The 24,601-nt window shown below is 37.1% G+C and overlaps 1 protein-coding gene across 10 annotated transcripts in view; it reads right to left on the bottom strand.

The window, feature by feature from the left end:
* The window catches only part of lama2 (laminin, alpha 2), a 212,298-nt gene that overhangs the window by 148,768 nt on the left and 38,929 nt on the right, over nucleotides 1–24,601 (bottom strand). For all 10 annotated transcript variants that reach the window (XM_040018526.1, XM_040018527.1, XM_040018529.1 and 7 more), the window contains exons 2-5: nucleotides 22,765–22,935; nucleotides 19,548–19,660; nucleotides 1,994–2,045; nucleotides 338–528 (exon numbers count right to left, since the gene is read on the bottom strand). In XM_040018526.1, the coding sequence (XP_039874460.1) occupies nucleotides 338–528; nucleotides 1,994–2,045; nucleotides 19,548–19,660; nucleotides 22,765–22,935 (527 nt within the window). The remainder of the gene's footprint in view (nucleotides 1–337; nucleotides 529–1,993; nucleotides 2,046–19,547; nucleotides 19,661–22,764; nucleotides 22,936–24,601) is intronic.

Here is a 24,601-nt window from a genome sequence, read left to right as displayed (position 1 = left end):
TAAGTAGATTTAAACTAACCCACCTTAACCCTTCTTCCCCAACTGGGACCAAAGAAAGACAAATAACCTTGAGTCAATCCAACCTCCTACCCCCAACAGCTGTATTTTGAGTGAGCAGATATCCAGGTCAAGGCTTCCCATTATATGAGGTGGTATATTGGAAATGTTTGCAAATGTGTTTTCTCTTTTGCTTAAGAAGGACAGCTTACCCTTATGCAACCAAAAGCCTTTAGATATACAGTTAAAATGATCAGCATGAATTCTTTCAGCCAGAATAATTGTATAGTCAAAATCTGACATTGCAGCAGGCCTAGTTTGTGACATCTTCATGTGTTACCTCTCCATTCTCCAGTGGGTGAATCTTTGAGTAAAAGGATGTGCAGATGACTTCATCATCTCTGGTGTAGGATGGAGGTCCTGTCCGAGGATTTATGTTGAACCTTGTCAGGCACTCTGTGTCTGTGATAGCATAGTACTGCCAGGGTTCAAAGGTCACGCCATCTATTGAACGCTCTAAGATCCAATTGCCTGCGGACAAAAAAAACGATGGTAAAGAAAACAATGAAATGCTTTCAGTGTGTGATGAGGAGACCAGGGAAGATCAATAAAAATAATGAGTGGCACGCAAGTCTCTGTTAAGGTCACGCTGCTTAATATACATAGAAAATTGACAAAACATTCCGTTTCATATTTAACTGTGGTATTCTGGATTGATTAAATGCAAAGTAAAGTGAGTCCTGCTGAACGAAAAAAACAACTGTGAAGACAACAACAGAAAAATCAAACAAAATTGCACTCATAATTTCCATAATCTTTATTATTTTTTTGTTTCTTTTGTTTCTGTGTGAACTAGCTAGAACATCAGCTTTGTTTTTGCCCATTATAATTGCTTATTTTATCATGTAAGCACCACATCCCTCCATTATATAGAGTCATGTGAAAAAGCAGGTTTTTCACATTGCTTTCTGCAATACTGTCAAAAATTAGGTTCACCTTTACTATTTCCATAGGAATTAATTAGGGTAAGTAACAGACAGGTGCTGCTAATGAAATATATTTGATTAATTGATAATCAGCAAGCGTGACCACTTCTATTAAGCAGGTGGTCTGGATCTGGATGGATTTGGGTCTGTGTTAACACGATGCCACAGACCAGACAACTCTGTAAATTCCCACCAAGGTCAGATCGTGCAGTCCTCTTAAAAACTATAAAGAAAAACCAAGATCTGACAAAGACTCTACAGGCCTCAGTTAACATGTTTAATGGTAAAGATCATGACAGTACAGAGTAGGGGTGTCCTGCAGATTTTAGATGTGTCCTTGATCCAACACAGCTGATTTAAATGGCTAAATTACCTCCTCAGCATGTCATCAAGTTCTCCAGAGGCCTGGTAATGAACTAATCATTTGATTCAGGTGAGCTGACCCAGGGTGATATCTTAAACCTGCAGGACTCTGGCCCTTGAGGCCTGCAGTTTCCACCCCTGATTTAGAGAAAGACTCAATAAGTAGCACTTGTCTGGAAGTACAATGCTACAAGAACATTGTAGCATGGCTTAAGTTTGCAAAGGTGCATCTGAACAAACCACAAGACTTGTGGAACTTTGACGAAATCAAATGGAGATGTGGCCATAATGGATAGCACTGTTTGCCAAGAACATAGTAATTCCATAGGAATTCAACTGTTTCGTCTTTTTCTAGATTACTTTTCAACATATTTAAACCTTCCACCGCCATTTTACTTTAACGTGCTAGTTTGTTGTTTCACATCAGTATTGTTAATCGCTGAGCTAAAGATCCATTTGATTGAATGGAGTCTTCCATTATATGAAGGCTTCTCTGTGGGATGATCATTAGCTTGATGATTAATGCTCCTAAGACGAACCCTGCGCATTAGTCACAGTCCTCTCCTTAAAATGAATCAAAGCAAAAATATTAACACTTCCAGCAGTGTGAGACTGATAAAATAACATTTTTATAATTGAACGCATACCTGGGCGAGGTGAGTTGGCTGCCTTTATTATCACATAGGCGATCTGAAAAACCTGAAAGATGCACACAGAAAAAATCCACATCATACCTTGGTTTTAACAATTACACAATTTTTTCACTGTTTTAAGCCTTAATACGGAGCAGTCCAATATTAGTAACCTTTAACAGGGATATGTGAATAAATAAAATATTACCAGTATGTCAGACTGAAAATTCAGTTCTTTTCAGCTTTTTTCTTGTTTTCACTGTAACAAATATATGGCATTCAATATTTCCCTAAAATTAACAAAAGCTGTGCATACCTGTGCCTACAGATGAGCAAAAAGTAAATAAATACATAGAGAAAATGAAATCCATTAGACCACACTGTCAAATAACACACAAAAGGGCACTGAATGACGTCTACTCATGACACAGTCTTCCTGTCAGCTTCTCTCCCTTTAATTTATTGCATTAATATCTTAGAAGGCGTTAACATGTTAACACATATTAACACTTGCTGGGGAGCTTTTATTGCACTTGCAGTAGTGTATCAAGTTCTCCTTATTTTGGGTCAAATTATCTTCATTTCATTAATTTCTCCCCTGCTCTGCTCGATGGTGAAACACGGAGCAGAGGAGGGCACCAAAACTCTCACTGCGGAGTTTAACAAGTGAAAATTAAAAAATAAAGTGCACATAAATTGGGTAACTGAATGCTCAGGACTGCACTTTGCCCTTGTTGCTTATACAGTGCAGTGCAGTAGATTGCAGGTGTTGGGGAGAGGCTTACATGCACGAACACGCCAGCTATACCGATTGCCAAAAATAGTAAAGAGGGAAACTCAGATTAAAACTCACACAAAGGGAGCATGAGTTTCTCATGTGCTTAAAGCCAATGCTTATTTGCTGCTATAGTAATTTCAAAATATATGAAAATACATATGCAAACCAGCGCTTACAGTAAGCAGGTTTCGTGGTAACTTTAAGCTAGACAACCACAATAAACCAAAAAAACCCAGAACAAACTAAAAGGTTTTTATTTTTCAGTCACTGAATGTTGTTGTCCAGTTTTGCCCGACTTTTTGTATTTATAAAATAGAAATTAAATATTTTATTATGATTTAAATAAAAAAAAATTCCAGATTCGCTCAGCAAGATAAAAGGTCAGCTCACTATAGACAGGTATAAAAATGTACTGTATATGCGAAATTCAGATTTAGGTCAAATGCTTGCTTGAACTATCTTCACCAGGCTGTGCTTCCTTTCTCTATGCAAGCTCATTGGCCTTTCTTCTCAGATGTGGGAAGAAGTGTCACATTGCAGCAATTAGAATAGGGAAAAAGCGTGTGTGTGTGTGTGTGTGTGTGTGTGTGTGTGTGTGTGTGTGTGTGTGTGTGTGTGTGAGCAAAAGAGAGGGAGGGCAAGAGAGAGCGAGAGATTGTGTCATTTAAGTAACCCTATAGCAGTTATTCAAACCTCCTACAAAGAGTCACTGTTACTTACTGAGAACGGGATGGTGTGTATGTGTGCATGTGAGTGTGTATGTGAAAAGGAGTGATTTCAGGGGTAACTTGTAATATGGTGACAACTTTGGGACAGCTAGGCAGCTCCAGCAGCTAAACATAGATCAACACCACTAACTAATGCACTCTGTGTCTATGCGTGTGCGCGCGCACCCAGGGTTGCATTGTGTCATAGTCTAGGTCTTGATCAAATGTGGATCAGACAAGAGATTTTTTTCAGCCTCTGGAGCTCAACACAGCATCAACAAATAAACAAACCAATAACCATCCTGCAAAATATAAGAGAGCTGTTGAATAAATGTGAATCTCATAGGCATGAAATTTAATTTAATGTCAGATAAATACATTTATGTAGAGCCCATATAAGTATAAAGTTTAATTGGATAGATTCTCAGCTCAAACATTTATTTATTTATTTTTTCCTTTATAGTGCAAGAACTATAAGCTCAAAGCAGCAGGGTGTCAGCGAGTTTCATCAGGTTTTGCATGAGACCTTGTTATTTCCAACTTAAAATGAAGCAAACAAAACATTCTCAATGGATAAAAAAGTGCATCACCAAATGAAAGAAAAAAGAAATTGAAATTTTTGAACAAAAATAAAATGTGGTGGTATTACTACAGAGTTACTGCCTTTCAATAGCATTGTATTTGTCACCCCATTTAAAGTACAGTCCAACAATGTTAACGTCATGTCTATTTTATCTATCTGGTCTATCTTGTGAACCAAAACTTATTTTTATTCTTTGCAGCATAATTATTATTAATTATTAATTGAATTTTAGCTTCAAATATTTACTCTGTCAGTTTGCGGTTCCATATGGTAGTGGTTAACACATTCACCTAACACACAAAAGTCCTTGATTCAAGACTGGGACAAGAGACAAAAGTCTCTCAGGGAGAAAGGATTCCTGTCAGGAGGGGCATCTGAAATCTTTACCAAATCAAATATGCATATTCTTCTACTGTGGCAACCCTTACTGAATAATGTAGCAGCTGAAAGGAGTTTTACAGCATAATGTTCTACTCTGATCCAAATAGTGGCATGGTGCTTAGCACTGCCACCTCCCAGGACGAAGGTTCTGGGTTTAAATCCGCCACCTTAGAGGGATCTTTCTTTCTGTGTTGAGTTTCTATGTTCTCCCCATGTCTGGGTGGGTATCTCTGTGAATATGTTGTGGCTTGTTGTCTGTCTCTCTGTGTTAGCCCAATGCCAGACTGGAGACCTGACCAGTCCCCCCACCCAACCCCAAAACACACAAATTTAAATATTAGACAAAGCTAATGCAAATGCAGTTTCTAAATGATGCGGTTAATTATTAAGGGGGAAAAAACAAAACCAACATGGCACTGTGTGAAAAAGTGTCCCAAACCTGACTGGGCCACTCTTAGTAGTAAATGAATAACTATAAATGACTATAAATAACTGTAAATGAGTCTTCTTCAGCACTATGGAGGAAATTTGGCACAATCATCTTTGCAGAATTGTTTTAATTCAACCACATTGGAGAGTTTTCAAGGTTGAACCGGCTTTTTAAGATCATGCCATCAAGCACATCAATCAGATTCAGGTCAGGACTTTGACTCGGCCACTCCAAAGGCCTGACCTGAATTCGATTGAGATGCTGTGGCATGATCTTAAAAAGCCGGTTCATTCATTTTGATTTTCTTAGGCCATTCAGAGGTAAAATTGGTGTGTTTTCGATCCAAAGTACCAAAGTACGCTTCAATTTGAGGTCACGAACAGATGGCTGGATATTCACCTTCAGGATGTTTTGGTATACAGCAGGTTGGTTCCATTTACCACAGCAAGACGTCCAGGTCCCCTGACGCAGCAGAACAACCCCAGACCTTCAAACTACCACCGCCATATTTTACTGTTGCTATGATGTTCCTTTTCTAAAAATGTTAGTTTTATTTTTAGTTACAGGACTCAAACTTTCTAAAAAGTTGTCTCATCGGTCCACAGGACATTTTCCCAGATGTCTTGGGGATCATTAAGATGTTTTTTGGCAAATGTGAGACAAGCCTTTGTGTTCTATTTGCTCAGCAGTGGTTTTTGTCTTAAAACTCTCCCATGGAAGCCATTTTTGCACACTTATTTTTGATGAACTCTGACTTTAACTGGGATATGTGAAGCCTGTGGTTCTTTAATCTTCTTCTGGGTTATTTTTTGACCTCCTGGATGAGTCGTTGCACTCTTGGAGTAATTTTGGTAGGCCAGTCACTCCTGGGAAGCATCACCACTGTTCCAAATTTTCTCCATTTGTGTATAATGGCTCTCACCTTGATTTATTGGAGTCCTAAAGTCTTAGAAATTGCTTTGTAACCCTTTCCAGGCGGATAGATGTCAGTGACTTTATTTCTCAGGTGTTTCTTTAGATTGTAGCAAGTTGTGTTGCTTTTTGAGATCTTTTAGCTTGCTTCACTTTCGTCAGACAGGTTCTATTTATGTGATTTCTGGATTCAACAGGTCTGCCAGTAATCAGGCCCATGTGTGTTTAGTGAAATTGACACTGAAATAATCACATGTTAATTCAATGACGTTACAAATTTTTACTGATACCATTTAAAAATAAATGGTTTGATACTGGTGCTGAAGCCTTAAACATTTTTTCTACAGTAAAAACACAAATTCCAACATGTTAATGCACAGACAGACGGTGCTCTTGTGCAATTAAAAAGTATAAAATTTAACAGCTTTTACTTTTGCGAGAGAATCTGTGTGCTCTGTGTTTTGTTTGAGTTTATAAAAAGTTAAAAAGTGAAACGGTGAGTCATTTGTTCCCCAGGTGAAGTGGAAAATCGTATTTGTTTTTTGCACCGATGAATAATTCTTTGACTCAAAAATAAACTCCTGAATCATTTTAATTTTACATTGCACATTGCTTCAGATAAAAGTGACAAGATTTCAGAGTTGACGTAAATAAAAACACAATAAAAAAGTGTCTTTAAAGTTTACAACATTCGCACATATATCTAGATCTCATAGAAATCTTTTTTTTTTTTAAATGAAAAACTCAGAAAAATATAAATTCATTTCCAAATAGCTCTCATGTATTCCATTGCTGCCATTACACACTTGACAGAAAATCATCATGATATGCCAGGAACTGGCTTTTGGCAGATATTTCAGCGTTACAGCCAACTGAGCACTTAAAATGTTTATTTTAATGCTCAATCGGGCCACTTAAGCCCCGTATCCAGTGTGGCTAGGTTGCCTACAATTAAATAGCCTGTGAAGAATCCATTTTGTCTCAGTGTGATTTGGACACATAGTTACAGCGGTTTTACAGAACAGCTGGTGTTTACAGGTCATTCACATGGAAACGTGTTAAAATCTCTCTGGCCTGATACACTGGCATCAGCCTCCAATTCCTGTTAGTACTCCAGTCAGTTCCAGTGCACAAAAACAGAGCCTGACCAGAAACTAAGTGAGATGAGGTCAGAACAAGATAATATATTACCCCCAAAATGTAAATAGCAAAAGGTGCTTTGTTGTTGTTGTTATTGTAGTTTGGTTTTTTCCCCCCAGACATAAACACACAGGTGGATATGTCATGAGAGAAACTAGTACGAAGATTTACTGTCACTTCAAATGAAAATGTGTTAACATCTCACAGGACTAATAATGTAGCTGTTGGTCCGGTTCAAAATGGTGTGAATCATCCAGCATCCTTTACTGCCAAACTAAATGCAGGCAAACAAGCTGCAAATAATCAGTGGAACCATTCACTTGTTTTTCACATTTTTGTGCTTTTCCACTAAAAACAATTTGAGAACATATTTTTGAATGTACCAGAAAAAAAAGTCTCGCCAGTCCTGCACCAAATAAGTTACAGGATTCTGATATTTGAGCAAACTGCAGAAAAAAAACACCCCAACAAGAAATACGAAAAAAATATTGTTTTTCACATAGATTTGAATAGCGAAGCGGCAGCAGTATACACAAACACGGGCCTCGGGATAAGACAGAGGAATGCCCGGCTGTGTAAGAGCCTTTTGAAATCCATTCTGTTTAAGTCTGTCACTCTGCCTGAACTGCTCAAAACACACTTGCACACACAAATGAAATGCCTTTATACACTAACACGCTCACTCACAGACTGGGTCGTAATTTGGCCCTAAGCTTTTAAATAGGCTTTACTCTACACAAAACACCAGATGCTGCAATCTTCCACATTCTTGCTTTGGCCCAAGCTAGTGTCAGACATTAAACCAGCAAACTTTTATTGGGTACAGCAGATGTTTCATTTACGTCCTCTTAGTTATGATTTTTGTTGGCACTAAAAGTTCTGACTACATCATTTTTTATGTTTGTTATTTTTGAAAAGCTAAACAAGTTTGTCTGTATCGCTTAAAGAAAGAAATACGCATTTAACACATCAAATTTTGAATCAACAGTGGTGTGACTTTGTGTAAAATGTGGGGGGAAAAGCAAAAAATATAATTAATTCAGTGCTTTCTTAGGGTACTGACTAAAATAAGAAGGTAACATAAAGTGACAACAGTATTTTTTTGTATTTTTCATATTCATTTTGATACTAGCAATATGTTTAGCTCGTGTTAGGTCAGAAGCATGTTTACCACTGTGTTGCATCACCTCTTCTTCAACAACACAAAGCCTTTGCAAACTGTGGAGACCAACTGCAGCAGTTTAGAAAACACAAAGTTTTCCTTTTTTTGTTTAATACAGGATCTCAGCTGTTCAGCAAACCTTTGGTTTTACTCTTCGCTTCATCAAACATTACATAGGGTGGCACATCTGGACTGCAGGTAGACCAGTGTGGCAACAGGACAACTTTTTGCATGGAGCCATGCTATTTTTAAGTTATTTCAGCACTGTCTTCTTGAAATGAGAAAGCATTCCTTGAAAAAGGATCCCTAGATGGTAGCCTGTGTTCCTCCAAAACATTAATATTTTGTTTCTTATTAGTGTTTAATTTGCATATATGCCATATGCACCACTGCACAGGTGCACTGGTGAAAATCCAGTCTCTTTTCTTTTGGCAGCACAATACTGTGTCCATAATTGAAAAAAAAAATCTTAATAATATTATGATAATTATTATATTAATGATGTAATAGTTGTACACTTCAAATTGAGTCCAGTTTATATGAGCAAAGTCACAGTGAAGGAAAGATGTGTTTCTCAGATTGTTGATATGTTTTTTGTTACTTGATTTTTTGTCTGTATGGTGGAGTTTTGCTGTGCATTTTCACTGACTGAATGATTTTCAGAAGTGTTTCTGAGCCCATGAAGTAAATTAGATTAGAGATCATGGCTTTAAGAAGATCACAGCCATTCAATATTGGTTTCCAGCTGTGTCCCTTCCACACTGACATTTCCATACAGATTATCAGTGTTTCAATAACATTTTGTTCTGTAGATGATAAAATCTCTAAAATGTTTGCAAATTAATATTGAGAAACTAGATTCTTATCTACTAAACTATTAGCCCATACAGTCTCTGACAACTTTTGATGGATATGATAAAGCCTACGCTCCTTTTTTGACACCCAATCATGTTACGACTCCAATGCATTCACATTTTGCAACTTTCTCTGCGTACTTGTATTACTTCACATGCATTTCTGCCTTTTTGCATGACCCAATAGTTCAGTATTGTAGAGTAAGTACGTATTGCATTTAACTATCTTACAATGATTTTAAAATGTTGGGATTGCAAGACAAGCATATCCACTCATGGTAAAATAGTCCTAAGACATCTCTTAGTCTAAATGTATTTTATTAGTTATGCCAACTGCAATTCAGAGTTTTATACACCAGCGATGCATGGCCAGAAAACTCTTAGTTTGGCATGAAAAACTGGAGTTGCAATACTCCAATGATACAGTAAAAAAAAGGGATTTGATTTTTTAATCTTTAAAAAGTAAATTAAACCTTAAAACTAATGAAAGCCCCCCCAAAAATGTTTATTTTTGCAAAGTTAGAAATTATTCTCAAGCCACTCTCCAGAATCTCTGCGGATGGCTTTTAGTGTATTGTCAAGTCTGATGCATCTTCACGCACGGATATGATTCAAGAATTTATCTAAAAATAATGAAGAACATACACAGACATCAACTGTCTGCTTCACACACGGAGTGAAGCACATAGACCCTCAGCTCCCACTCTCTCATTATTTAGTCTTTCTGTCCAGAGAGTCTCAACAATAACAAGAGAGGAAATGAGAGTGGTGATGTCACAGACGATAACAACACACACAAGCCCACTGTCATTTTCCGAGTGAAATGGCTGTGGTCGCAGAGGAAATTCAGTGCACTGGAGAGTAAATAGCTTTCTGTTGGTTTGATCGAGCGTCACACATACAATGAAGCACATTCACACATATGCATTAACAAAAAATTAACCACGTTTAATTTGTAGTCAACGTCTGCAGCATAGATGGAATGTACTATTATGTACTGTAATTAATACAAAAGCCATTATTTAAATAGGAGAATAAAGAAGTTTCAAATATTCAACTGACCTAAAAGTCTCAGGTTCATGAGAATGCAAATTTTCAATTCTGAAAATACTAAAAACATTAGTATTCACTGAGACTGACTGACACTCGTATCACTTACTTTACTCTCTAAAATCATGACTTCAAAATCAACAAGAGCACTCAGAGAGTGCAACTCCCCCCGAAGTGCAAAGCCTATATTAAAACTTTGATGTTTTATGATGTTTTTTTTACAACAAGCTGACATTAGTCTGTTTGTACTACAGTACAATGAAGTCCGCCTGTTATGACATCACTGTGATGCTGTAGGGCATTGCTCCATGCCCTTTCATATAATATATTATTCAATATGCTTTCTTTAAATTTTTTTCCAAGGTAAACTTTGACCTTTAGCGCTAACAATTAAGTTCAAGGTCAAATAATTAGTTAATGTATATACTCATGTCCCCCAGTGGCATTGTTGTGAAGTTTGACGACGATCCATAAAAAACAGTTGGTAATATAACGTTTTTACTGATCTTCACATTTGTTGTGACCTTGACCTTGACTTTGAGCCTGACTTTCAACAAAATTAAATCAGGTCGAGATGTTACTGGTATCTACAGTCATGCAAAATTAAAAAAATACTGGCATGGGCTGATACTCTTTTTCAATCCCAGGGCACCAAACAGAATACTCCCATTCAGTCAAATGCTGTAGTGTTGTAGAGGAACACTCAAGGTGTCTATTGGCATATCAATTTGACACCACAGGCACAGTCATATCTGATGCCAAGTGGTTAGAAACCTCTTGTACAGAATAACAAAATCCCCTGTGGGATCGTCAGTGGGTGAAGACAGATTGGTTAGAACAAGACAAAAAAAGCCTTTTAGAACTACCATGGTGGATCATTTTCACCCAATCCTACAATAATAGCACCAATAGCAAATAAGTAATTTATCAAGACGTTAAGATGTAAATTTGACATATTTTAAATAATAAGAATTTAACATTAACCCTTTGGAGTCAGTGGACGAGCTGGGACATCCAAATCACATTACCGGTAAGATGACCTTGCAGTCTCACTCATTGGTAATCTAAGCTCCTTACATAAGCTTTTTAGATATTTTATGATGTGATAATGATACTATTATGCTGCAAAAGAATACATATAAAAGCATATATATGTGTGTGTGTGTGTGTGTGTGTGTGTGTGTGTGTGTGTGTGTGTGTGTGTACACACAGTGGTTTGAAAAAGTTCCTTCCTGATATCCTATGTTTTGTATGTTTGTCAGGTTTCAATATTTCTGATAATCAAATCAATTTAAATATTAGACACAAGTAAAAACAAAATGCAGTTTCTACATGAAGGTAAAAAAACCCAAACCTACATAAAAAGTAACTGCCCCCTAAACCTAATAACTGGTTGGGCCACTCTTAGCAGCAACACCTGCAACACCTGAGGAATTTTGGCAAAAATTATCTTTGCAGAAATGTTTTAATTCAGCTACACTGGAGAGTTTTCGAGGATAATCTCGGTGGATAATGCCGATGGATAATGCTGTGGCATGCCACAGCATCTCAAACGGATTCAGGTCAGGACTTTGACTAGGCCACTCCAAAGCTTTTACTTAGTTTTTCTTAAGCCATTCAGAGGTGCACTGGATGTGTTTTGGATCACTGGTGTGCTGCAGAACCCAATTGCTCTTCAGCTTCGGTCACAAACACATAGCTGGTCATTCTCCTTCAGGAGGTTTTGGTAGACAGCAGAATTCATGGTTCCATTTATCATGGGAAGTCTTCCAGGTCCGCAAAACAGCCCTAGACCATCACACTAAAACCACCATATTTTACTGTTGGTATGATGTTCCTTTTCTGAAATGCTGTTACTTTTGCACCAGATGCAACCTGACTCAAAACTTCCAAAAAGTTCAGCTTTTATCTCGTCATCCCAAAGGTCTAGTATTTTCCCAGATGCCTTTAAGATGTTTTTTGGGAAATTTGGGATTAGCCTTTGTGTTCTTGATGGTCAGCAGTGACTTTTGTCTTAAAACTCTCCCATGGAAGCCATTTCTGCATAGTCTCTTTCTTATTGTTAAATCATGAACTCTGACCTTAACTGAGACATCTGAAGCCTGTGGTTCTTTAATCTTCTTCTGGTTCTTTTTTGACCTCCTTGATAAGTCATCGCTGCACTCTTGGAGTAATTTTGGTCGGCCCAGCCACTCCCGGGAAGTTTTTTCCATTTGTGTATAATGACTCTCACCTTGGTCCACTGGAACCCCCAAAACCCCGATGACCTTGTAACCCTTTGTTAACTCTTTCCAGACTGATAGATGTCAAGGACTTTATTTTTCAACCGTTACTTTAGATCGCGGCATGATGTGTTGATTTGAGATCTTTTAGCCTGCTTCAATTTTGTCAGACAGGTTCTATTTACATGATTTCTTGATTCAACAGGTCTGCCAGTAATCAGGCCTGAGTGTGTTTAGTGAAACTGAACTCAGCTCTCAGTTAATTTATGATTAAACAATAAGGGCAATTACTTTGTCACACAGGACCAGGGCGGTTTGGATAACTTTTCTGCCTTAATGAATGAAATCATGATTTACAAACTGCATTTTGTATTTACCTGGTGTATCTTTGTCTAATATGAAAATTAGTTTTATGATCCAAAACATGTAAGTGAAACAAATATGCAAAACACTAGGAAATTAGGAAGGGGTAAACACTTTTCAGCATGATATTTTGGATCCAGCTATTTTTTTTAGTTTGATACTGGTGCTGCTCTCCCAAAGTGCAGGGTAGGATTAGGGTTAGCACATATGATGTCTTATACCTCAGTAAGTTACGTTTGGTTTATATCAATGATTTCAAACTCATTTTACATGATGGGCTACATGGAGCCCACTTTTATCCCAAGTGGCCCGGACCAGTGAAACTCCCCTCTCTGTCAACATAAAGAACCTTAACTACAGATTTAACCCCTAGTATGTCTGAACAGAAGAAAAAAAGGGCAATTTGAACAGTATTTCTTGATTTTTCTACATTATAAAAAAATGCTGCTGTAGTAATTCAAAGAAAAGTGTCAGCATGATTTAAATTGTAACAAATAAATATGTAAAATTATAGAACAAGAAAAAGAGAAAGTTTCAGTTAATTCAAAGAAAATATCCTATTGTTGTTTACTGCAGACCCACTGCAAAAAAACTGGACTTTTACTGCCATCTAATTGTTTATCTATTACTTAATTGCTTTGTTTATTTATGTTATTTTCCAAAACTGTCCATTCTGCCAATCTGAGGTCTTTGCCAAGGCAATTCTAGCCCCTAGGTCTCATATTTAACACCCCTGGTTATAAAGGTAAAATATATATTAGAAATGATTAATAAAGTATTGTTGCTCTCTGATGCATCAATTGGAGAATGAATGTGTGTTAGATAGAAAGTATAAAAAAGTGCTTGTATGAATGGGTGAATTAGGCATGTTGTAGAAAGGTGCTATATAATTAATTACGTCATAAATAAACCAATTTTAGTAAAAGTAGTGAAATATGAGATAATGGGGTTTTATTTTAAGAGGCTTTTCTCAGTGATTTCTAGTCCTAATGTTAAAATTATTAACTCTGGATACTGTAAATACAGAGAAATATGTAAACATGTTAAATGTGGTGATTACATGAAGATCATTTAATTGTGAGGAATACCCTGAAATTCTGGAATTCTTATTCAGTCCTTATAATCTTTCGTTGTACATCTCTATTATCTTCTTAGACATGAATAAGAATCAAAATGACTGTGGTGTTGGGTGTGTGTGGGTGTCACCTGCTCCACACACTAATATTAAGGTCAAGAGTGTCAGGGTAAGTGAGTGAGTGAGTATGAGTAACCAGGCAGATGCATTCACTGGCTGTACTACTCCAGAGACAGGTGTGTGTGCGTGTGTGTATTTGTGAGACCACTGAAGCCTTAATATTTATTCAGTAGACGCACCACAGTGGTGAAAGGTGTGATTGATGGGCCTAAAGTCATTATTATTTCAAGATGGCTGTTACTCTTCTTCCTGTGCAGGGCTGTAATTACATTCAGGAAAAAAAGAGCAAGCAAGAAAAGGAAAAAGCACTCTTCACATTTGCCTCACTTTGTTGCAGTTGTCTTTGTGGCTCTAAATTCAGTATGAATAGTAGGACTGACCAGAAATACTACAATATTCATATGTGACATTAGTATTCAACTCTTACTTTTTGTTTGTTTCACTACTTTTTTGTTGTCATTTTGCTTAACAAACTACACTTTAAACTGTGAGGGTCATTCCATTACATCCACTTTCATCCATCATTGTCTTAAACGTGTGGGATTATGTTAGAATAGAAATCTTAAAATTTGAAAAAAGGCAACTAGGAGGGTTTTATTCTGCTTGTTGTGGATACAGCTTGTTGCTGTAATTTCAGTTCTTTGATGATTTCCCATTGATTATGTTTTGTCAGTCAAACGGGTCCAGTTTACCTGTGAATTAAAAGTGAAGTCTACTACCACCACCTGCAATTTCTATTAGTGTTATGACAATTATCCTCTATGAATAGAGCACAGCACTGCTAGTTAGCAGTTTGATTTTAATGAGCCACAAGACAGCAGTCACCACCAGACTATTAACTGATTTGAATAACCCAAGTCCATTTTATTAACTCCGGATATATTTGACTGAAACAAACATTATTTGCAAGACGTTGCCATATAAAAATTACTTTATTTTTATTATAACAAAAAACTTTAAATTCCATTTGAAAAACGTGTGATCCAATTATTTTTGGAGCAATGTACTGCCATTAAATTAACAGATTGTTTTTCAGTCATCATCATTTTCATAATTTCTCTGCTCCATGTCTGTCTTTTCACTTTATCTTGTTTATTTAATTATTTATTTTTATTCCACAGTTCTGCTGCTCCATTTTACACTTTTGCAGCCTTTTGTAGATCAGGTGGAGCAGTGCAGCATGAGGTTAAATAACTAGTTAGAAATAAGTCATGTAATAACTTTTTTGGTAGATTTTCTTTGTGTTTAGGCTCTGACAAGCTGACCTGCACTGCTGCAGAGGTTTACTTCTCTTTATGGATTTAGTTACCTGGATTTAAATTTCAGCAGATGTTAAATGAGATATCATGGTTGAGCCCAATCCTTAGACAGCAGATAATGCAGAATCTAATCAGTATCATCAGCTTACATACGAAAGGCCTCAATATAACCTATGAACGCCACAGTCTGTCCAGAATCAGTCCAACTTAGCACATTACTACAAACTTCACCTCAGAACTCCGAACTAACCTTTAATCAGCCTCTACTAAACTGTAGCAAACTGCCTAGTAAAGTATTTAAATGCAACTTTTAAATAACTCTAATTTTTCTGCTTCGATTTAGGACAGAATCACAACCGCAACTTTACATCTGCACCATGAACGCATCACATGGATTAGAAAGAGAAAAGGATGCATTAGATGTGTAAAAAGGCTGAAGGTTAACTGCTGTTTCTTCTTTATATGTTTAAAATGAATTTAAAGACATATTTCCAGTCCACTATAAAAGGAGCCAGAAGGGATGAGCAAGTTACAATTTCTAGACCTGGATTTTTTTACATAACCCTATAATAGTAAAGTATGAATTTTGATCGGCTGACATCAAAAACATACTTAATAAAGTCAAATAGTGATCAGAAAATGAGAAATTGTTAACCCGAGTTAGTTTTCAGCTTTTTCATGAATATTGGTGTTTTTATTAGACATCTAAAATTAATCTCTTTTTTTTTTTTTACTTTTAGACCAATTTTTGACTGACTTCTCTTAATGAAGCCATGGATTCTCATAAACTAAATCTTCTATTCTCATTACTTTTATTCTCATAACATCTATATAATTACAATCTGGCAGTCTTATCTATTTAATCACACTTCTAAACTAAACTAAATGTCCTAAATCAGCCCATGCCAGTACACAGCCACTCAATCACAGAGATTCCTGCCAAGCTTTCCAAGTCAAAAATGGAGGCCAATATTTAAAGCGTGGCACACAAGATTATGAAGTGATTAATAGCAAAGTTGGTTTAACTAATTCCAGCTCTACTGAAACAGTTCTGTGTAGCTTAAAACCCTGATGACACATCAATGACACATTTTGTACCCCGCACCTTTAAATGACTAACTGCAGTAATCACTTTAATTGCACAGAAAATAAAATCCAAGCTAAGCTGACCATGACAGCATGCAGCACAGGGTGTTAATGTAGCTCTGGGAAGACAGTGTTTGTACGTGCAACATCCTGATGGAAAGGGAACACAGTGGCAGAAAAGGGATGAGCTTGATGGATCAAGCACCTGGCAGCTGAATGCATCTGCGCTCAGTGTGAATCCAATCATATGTGCACAAACAGAAAGCAAATGAAAAGAATTTGACTCATTAAAATAGGCATTTGTGTGAGTACGACTGATTCTAATGGAAAGATGAGATTGTGGATATCCATATAAATCAATTTAGGAAATGCTAAATATTACTTCTAAAACTAAAAGTAAACTGAGCGAAAATAAAAAAAAAAGGTATACATGTCTAGTGAAACCTTTTCCTTTTAGTAAGAGTTTTTAAATATCTGTATGTCTGAATGTATAATACACATATACAACACAGCAATTAAATAATGATTCTGAAGCTGTTAAATGAACCTTAACAAATGAAAAAAGTGTGTAAAAAAGGGGACATTGCGAACAGGGATTGATGTTTATATACAGTGGAACCCCGACTTACGAATACCCCGTTTCATGAAAAATTCAAGTCACAAAGGCACTGAACGGCAATATTTTTGCCCATGTTACGGCAAAATGCCCGAGTAACGAAATCCACTGGCTCTGATTGGCTGAGCCTACAATGCCCACAATGCCTTCCGAATCATGTGACAACTAGGGCCGGGTATCGTCACTGATTTCTAGAATCGATTCGATTCTGACTCACAAGGTCCCGAAACGATTCGATCCACGATTCGATTCAATTCGATTTGTATCTGGGAAATTTTGCCTCAGACAGTCAGAAATATTCTAATTAAGATCAGTACATTTACATATTTTTGTATCTATGAAAAGGAAGCTGACACTCGCAAGACTTTATCAAAGGTGTAAGCATCACAGCAGATGCCTTTGTGTCAAAGTAGCTGAAGATAAAATGCAGAAAAACATGAAGGTGATTTTCCTGGCCTGGGATTTTATAAAAATATTCTGCAGTAGATCAAAAACGAAAGAAAACCATTATTCAACACATGAACATTACCTCTGAAGTTACAGCGGTTTTATTAGAGACACAGCTAAGCATTTTGCATTTTGCATAATTTTAAAAAGTTTCAATTTGTTCAGAAGCTTATTGAACAGCAGAAATTAGGTTTTCTTTTTGGAAGTAAGTGAAAGGAAAAAAACAGTGGCCGACAGGCTGTAAACAACGGTAGACTTGTGCGTAACAAGCAAGCAAATAATGCAGAAAAAAAGATTTTTAGAAACTGTTCTTGAAGTACAGAGAGAGCAAGAGAGAGAGAGAGAGCTGTGCATGACGTTTGATTTTATCATGTTGGAAGCAAAACAGCAAAAGTCAGAGGGAATCCTCGACGATGTTTATGTGAAGCGTAGTTTGGATCTTCTTTTGCTGCTGGTTCGGTCAATATTGGTTGGAGAGAGATCAGACTAACAGCTTTAGAATAAGCGCAAAAAGGGCGTAAACTCAAAGCGCGGACCCACCGAAATATCAGATTTAGCGAGCTGTCGGCTTTCAGCCCCGACCGTGTCCGTGCCGTCGGGTGAGAAAGCCGCATCTCACTGATTCTGATCTGCTTTGTGTTTACATTTATATGCAGAATCCGTGTTCCTGCTCTCATTCACTGTTTTAGCTGTTTGGTGGTTGTTGAAATTTTGTGAAGTTTCACCTGAGATTCTGGCATTTCAGGCAAAATAAATGTAAATTAAAAAATCGATTCAGGATTTTAATGAATCGATATCACGTTATCCAAGCCAGAATCAATTTTAATCGATAAATCGATTATCAAAACCCACCCCTAGTGACAACCCCTTGGCTTCCGTATTTGCGCTTCGCTGTTCCACTTGAATGACGTATTGTTGTTCTAGTTAGGATTAGCCTATAGCCTATCGTTCAGCATCGCCTCAGTCAAAACGCACGATGGGTGCTTCGACTTACGAAAGACCCTCGGGAACGAATTAATTTCGTAAGTCAGGGTTCCACTGTACTGACAAAACACATTTCTGATGCGGCATCAAGTGAAGGTGCGCCTTCAGAGAATGAACATGCTGCAATAGCACACATGCATGAGCATTTGTGTACTTAGATTTTCTGCTTGGACTACATTGAATACCCCTTAAATACCCCTTGATAAAGAGGATTTTGCCCTTTATTCATTTTTTAAAAAAAAGCGGTTTGATATCACATCACAAACCTGTCACAAATCTGAATTATTGGGTCACAGCTATGCATTTATTGCTGCATGTTTTGGGATAAGTATGAAAGGTTGGGCAGTAATTAGTAAATTATTAATTTTATAAGGATTTCGATTTTACATGCAGTAATTGCAATTACAAGCATGTGGTTATTTACCTTAAAGAATGAAAATGACATGAATGAAACCTCACAGAGAATGGAGGAATAATTCCCAGTTAAAAAATATTTTAAGCTTATGCCAGCCCTTGTGCAGCCCCTTAGTTAATGCTGCATCTGAAACCAGCCATCTTTAAGCCTCCCACCCTGCCTCCACGTCTCCAACATATAAAGCTAGACAGTATTTAAAAACAAAAAACAAACACAGATATAGAAATTCTTAAATTTCTTAAATTTCTATATCTGTACCTCCTGGTCTTACACAAGTCTCTGGTACAGTCCCAAGCTCAGGCTTCCTGATGGCTTTTTGTACTCAGTCACTCAATTAATGACTAATTGAGTGATTGAGTTGAAATGTCAGATCAGAAAGGATCCAGGAAATGTTCATTTGATGAAAACTTGTGACTGACAAGTCTTTAGCCAACGAGCATGCATTTTCACACTCACATCCACTCCTCGCTTGTCACATCTGATTTCAAACCATAAAGTGATGGTGAAAACACTCAAGGCTTTGTAACATGATTTGGATTTGCCAACCAGCGAGTGACTTCGAGGTGAGCCCAACCATCTTTTATTACGTCTGTATCTGCAAACAGAAATCAGGGCTTGTGATTCCTACCTCCTAGTCTCTGGTACCCCAGGTGCTGACAATCAGGTATAAAATGAGGAAAAGTTGTACATTTCTCCTATATAATATGTGCTTGTGTGTGTTCTTGGGTGTCTGGCTGACATTATTTCTATATTGACGAATTATGCACGTGTGTCATCACTAAAGGAATCTGTCGAATGATGAAACTGCTGCCCGTTTGTTATTCTAAGACTTTGTACCTTAGAAAATCAATGCTTAAATTTGATGATGCAAGCTGATAAAGACAAGTAACCCAGTTCAATACAAATAAATAAATAAAACAGAAAAGAGGCATGCAGTGAAAGTACGTGAACAGCATTTCACTCATAATGAATGTGTGTTTTCTACCTGTTTCAAGTCCAGTGTGATTGTCACATAGTGGTACTCCATTCCATTCTTTATCGACGGACTCTGCCACCAACGATTGGTTCCGTCTATGGCATACTCTATGGGATGATGTTCTGTAAGCACACACACAAACAGTTTATTTTAAATATCTCAGGTATTTTCATCTTGCATTCTACATTGTTCTAAAGTGAAAATGTAGTACTCTACAATTTTTCTCCACTCTGGCATTTGAGACGTTCAAGGCCAGATATCAAAAGCACATTTGTCCACCTTGTAAAAGAAGTAATAATAATGCATTTGCACAGTCTTCTTCTGGGTACTATTACAATTCTATAGAACAGTTTTAATAGAGCAGGAAGATAAAAATGCATCACCACTATAATTTATTATAAAGCAAAGGTCACAATCAAGCATTTTATTTATGCGCTATATGCAGAATCGTTTGGGTGCTTATACGTGTGTTAATGAAGGTTTTTAAGAGCAGATATGTTTTTTCAGCTTGACTGGCACCTGTCAGTCATCTGGCTACTTACCTGTGACATTTCAGTTAAAAGTAATGGAAATGATCTATAACAAAATAAAGGTATTGCACTTATCTTGCTCTTTCCTACCCTGCTGTGTGGCATTAGAAGAACACAGTAAAGAAAATTATTTTACAGAAAGCAAATAAAGAATGGACAAAACACTAAAACCACGATATAGAAAATGAATATTCACCTAGGGCAGGGGTTGGCAACCTGCGGCTTATACTTATACTGCGTCTCCGTGTGGTTTGGGAAAATAAATTAGAAGTATTTAGCTGAAGTGTATTTTATTTATGTTCGTTCTTTTTTTTAACTTGTACTTCTAAATTGGAAGATTATTGTGATATTGAAATATAAAAATAAAATTATATTTTATTATTTTTTCATCGCTCAAAATAAGCGTCACACTCGCGGAAGCCGGTGTACCCGCCGAAACGCCATGCATTTATCGAGACTTTCAACCCCAGGTAGGCCAATTATGGATCTTCAAATCCACATTATGTCAGCAGCTGTTCTCCACCGTGAACTATGTTAAAAACAAACACTGCTCACGTCTCACAGATGACAGCTTACAGTCCTGCGTAAAGATGAAAGTGACTTCGTACAGCCCCGATTTGCAGACGCTGTGCGCAGAGGTTCAGGAGCAGAAGTCCCATTGTAAACATACCACGGCAGACCCGACGATGTTTGCATGAACATGCTTTTCAGCATCTCTTTATTGACCACTTTTCATACACAGTTGCTGTACTCATACAGCCGGCTGTAGCTTTTCAGCCCACAGCCCGACATACACCAACAACAGCATAGATAGCACAGACGTTAAGGTGGCGAGGCGTGATTGCGGGTGCCGCTCAGGTGCGTCCGCCTCCCCTGCAGCAGCGCTGCAGACCACGCCCCGCCACACACCTTAACCTGGTAAAATACATATTTAGGCAGAATTTTGCAAATATCTATTTTTCATTTTTCAGCAGCAGAGTGCTTTTTTTCCAATTATTTTTTAAAAGTCAGGTCAAGGCTCCAAAAGCCCAAAGCCGATATAAGGGTGGCGGCTCACAACAGTTTTTGTTTGCTACATGGATCATTTTAGTTCAGCTGGGTGTCTTTCCTTTTGTTATATTTCTTTAGTTCAAAATGTGTTAATTACATAAATAAAATGTAACGTTCTCTGTAGCACTTCATGGATTTCATAAGCAACACACCTTAGTTGTTCACACAAAGCATAAAGGTAAAAAACAATATATACAGTGTTATCTTCATTTTAGATGTCAAAAAGTATTTGCGGCTCCCAGTGTTTTCTTTTGCGTGGAAACCAGGTCCAAGTGGCTCTTTGGGTCTTAAAGGTTGCTGACCCCTGACCTAGGGTAAATACTTTCTTACAAAGTTACCTGTAGATGAAGACATATAAACTTTATTTTAAAACTGAAGCTACGTCCTAGAAAAAAAATATTCCCAGACCAGCTGGTGGATGCTAGAGCTTTCTGTTGAAATCAGTCACAAAGAGAGCCCTGCACCAAAAAGCTCCTTGTGATTTCTGTGTTTACTAGTAGGTTGGTGTAATCACCCGTAGTTTGCATAAAAGATGCCGACTTGTCTGCAAATCCTTGCCAAGTGTTGACCTTCAAACTAAAGTTGTTACAAGTCTCTAAAACCAATATGTTGAGTTGCACTTTTCAGTTTTACTACTACTTGGCAAGCAGTTGGTTAGTGTTTGCAGACAATATATTGTTTTCTACACAAAATACAAGGACCAAAGCAACAGCAAAGAGGTTTTTTTAAATTTCACCCACCAACTGTCAACTGCTCTTTTAGTGCTTTTATAAGCAGTGAGCCATTTCTGAATGTTGGGCAACCTGATGGTTGACCCCCCCTTAACTCACTTTACACAGCCAAGAAGTGATCTACATACCCTACCAAAATACAGCTAGTTGTTATTTGAACATACTGAACACACTGTCAATGAACATATTAAGGATTGTCGTGGCAGATAGCCGCTGAGCCTGGTTCTCCTTGTAGTATTGTAGCATCTCTACCTTACAATATAAAGTGCACTGAGGAAACTGCTGTTGTGATTTGATGGTATATATTTAAAATGTAATTAAAGATATCTGCTCAAAAGGACAAAAAGAGCCACAAGTTAAAAAAAAACAAAAAAACAAAGCTCTAAAACCTCATGTTGAGAGCACGCTAAAGACTAAGCACTAGGCTACTATGGATACACGTTGACCTTATTATTTAAACCATGGCCCATCACTATATGAATATGCGCCAATGTAAGAGTATACAATAAGAAAATAAAGAAAGGGATGGGCTCCATTTAATGAATAACACCAACAATGAACTGGCTGACTGATGGCTGACTAATTGGTTTGTTGACTAATCACTGGATACTAGTTAATGATGGAGTGCTTCACTGACAAACTGATTGGGTATTTGACTGGCTGAGCGGTTAATTGAATTATTGATCCATTGTATTATGACAGTCTGGTAGACTATTTGAATAATGAGTGCAGGCTAATTTTGTATTGTCGTCTTGTCATGTTGCAATTGATTCCTCGTTTTGTTCTATAATTATCGTTTTAGACAAAATGATTGGTTAACATCTGGCCAATCATAGTCTAATTAACTAATGTAAAATGATTAATTGTTGTAATCACTAAGACTATAAGTCTCATGTGGATGTGACTCTTCCTTACCCATGGGATTTGCACTCCTTTGGTTGCAGATTCGACACTGTGCATTTCTAACAGGCTGTCCTGGAACGTGCTCCACAAGCTTGCAGAACATTTCTGGACCAGTTGAACCACAGGTAGCATTGGTTGTTATATTAGCCATAGTCGCTAGATTCAACACAGCTGGAAACAGACCTGGGGAAGAAAAAAAAAAGAAAGAAAACAGACATGGGTAATTGGATAATTGCATACAGATGCAACTTTTGAAAGTTAAAGAGCTTTATGCATTAGTACTGATGCCTGCATATACCTTCTACTTTTTTTTTATATCTTAAAAAATGTGAAATAAAAAGCAAACCTACATCAACTATCCATTAAAAAAATTACAATATTTCAAAAGTTAGTTCACTCGTTTTCAACATATCTAAAAAAGAAAAGAAAAGAACACAGTACATGATAACTTCGAAGCAAGTTCTATGTTATTGTGCATTCAGATCTTCGTTAATCACACATCAAAGTCCGTTCAGAGCACTTCAAATGAGGCCAGGCTGGATTTCTTAGTCAAAGCATAAAATAAAAGGTGGGCAATTGCCAAATGCTACCGTGGGGGGTTGTTAGGAACAGCACATCCTGATTTGCATTTAGGTTTTGTATTTCAAATCAAAATGATGCCTGTATTTCTGTTGTACTGAGGTTATGAGTAATTAGCCTGGAACATGAGGGGGAGGGCAAGGGTTTCGCATCATCCGAGCTATTTCATTTGGGTGTATTTTCAGTGCAGTCAAAAGCAGTTAACATCATTTAACATTAACAGATAGAAATGGCTGTAATCACTTTATCTTTTGATAAAAGAAGCATGGACAGAATATTTTCTGGCACGCTTTCCACTGTGCAGACTTTGAGCAATTTTGTACTTTTGTTTCAAAACTGTTCATTTGCATTATGTTGTTCAAGCAACTTTCATTTTCTGACCATGGACATTTTTCACTGCTGGAGCCACAGAATTTAAACTAGGAGAGGACATACATTATGGAAAATCCTCCAATTTTTTTTCCAGGATATTCTTGGAATCCATTAATAAAGTTATACTGTGCTAACAGGACTTTGTTTTCAACCTTATTGTTATGGTAATCTTGTGAGACCAGGTTCATTCAAGCAGGAAGGACATTCAGGAAACTTGGATGTTTTATGCAGAAAGAAAATGCAACACGCCAGATATCAAGGATAAAAGTGAAGACCAAACGTATGATATACCACTCACTGCCACAATTTATTCCACAATAGGTCATATTTATGCACATTCAGCACATTTCTCCATCTATGTAAGGCTGACACCACTCTGTTCATCCCTAAGACCTATTATCATTCAGTTAGTTTTCAAATAATATACATATTTAATCAATAAATGTTTAAATGACGTAAAATATCATATGAATGGATTGATGGAAATCCATCCTGATGCATTTAAGTTCCCTAGTGGATACAATGAGACAAGACCATATATGTCATGGAGCCAGGAAGCTAGAGTACTGTCAACCTTCAGTGACAGTTCACTTTGGGAATCTCCAACAAAGAACAATACTGTGCACCAAAACTGCTGGAAATGGCAAATGTGTTTTACCAAAAACATACAGTTGAATATTAGTCGCTAGTTTTGTGCAATCTAAAAGTAAATGTTTCAACTGAGAATGGCTGCAGCAATCACCAGTTACACTGCATAAGTTTAACTGAGCAACAGTGGATAGACACGTTACTGAAAAAGCAGGGCTTAAAGCTTTAAAAAGCTTATTTCAAAATACAACATCACTACCACTTTCCCAAGCTGTCAATCTCAGTACTGACATCATGACTCTGGTCCAGT

This window comes from Simochromis diagramma, unplaced genomic scaffold (genome assembly GCF_900408965.1).
Source record: "Simochromis diagramma unplaced genomic scaffold, fSimDia1.1 OVJJ01000802.1, whole genome shotgun sequence".
Lineage (NCBI taxonomy): Eukaryota > Metazoa > Chordata > Actinopteri > Cichliformes > Cichlidae > Simochromis > Simochromis diagramma.
This window is presented reverse-complemented; position numbering and strand designations above follow the sequence as displayed.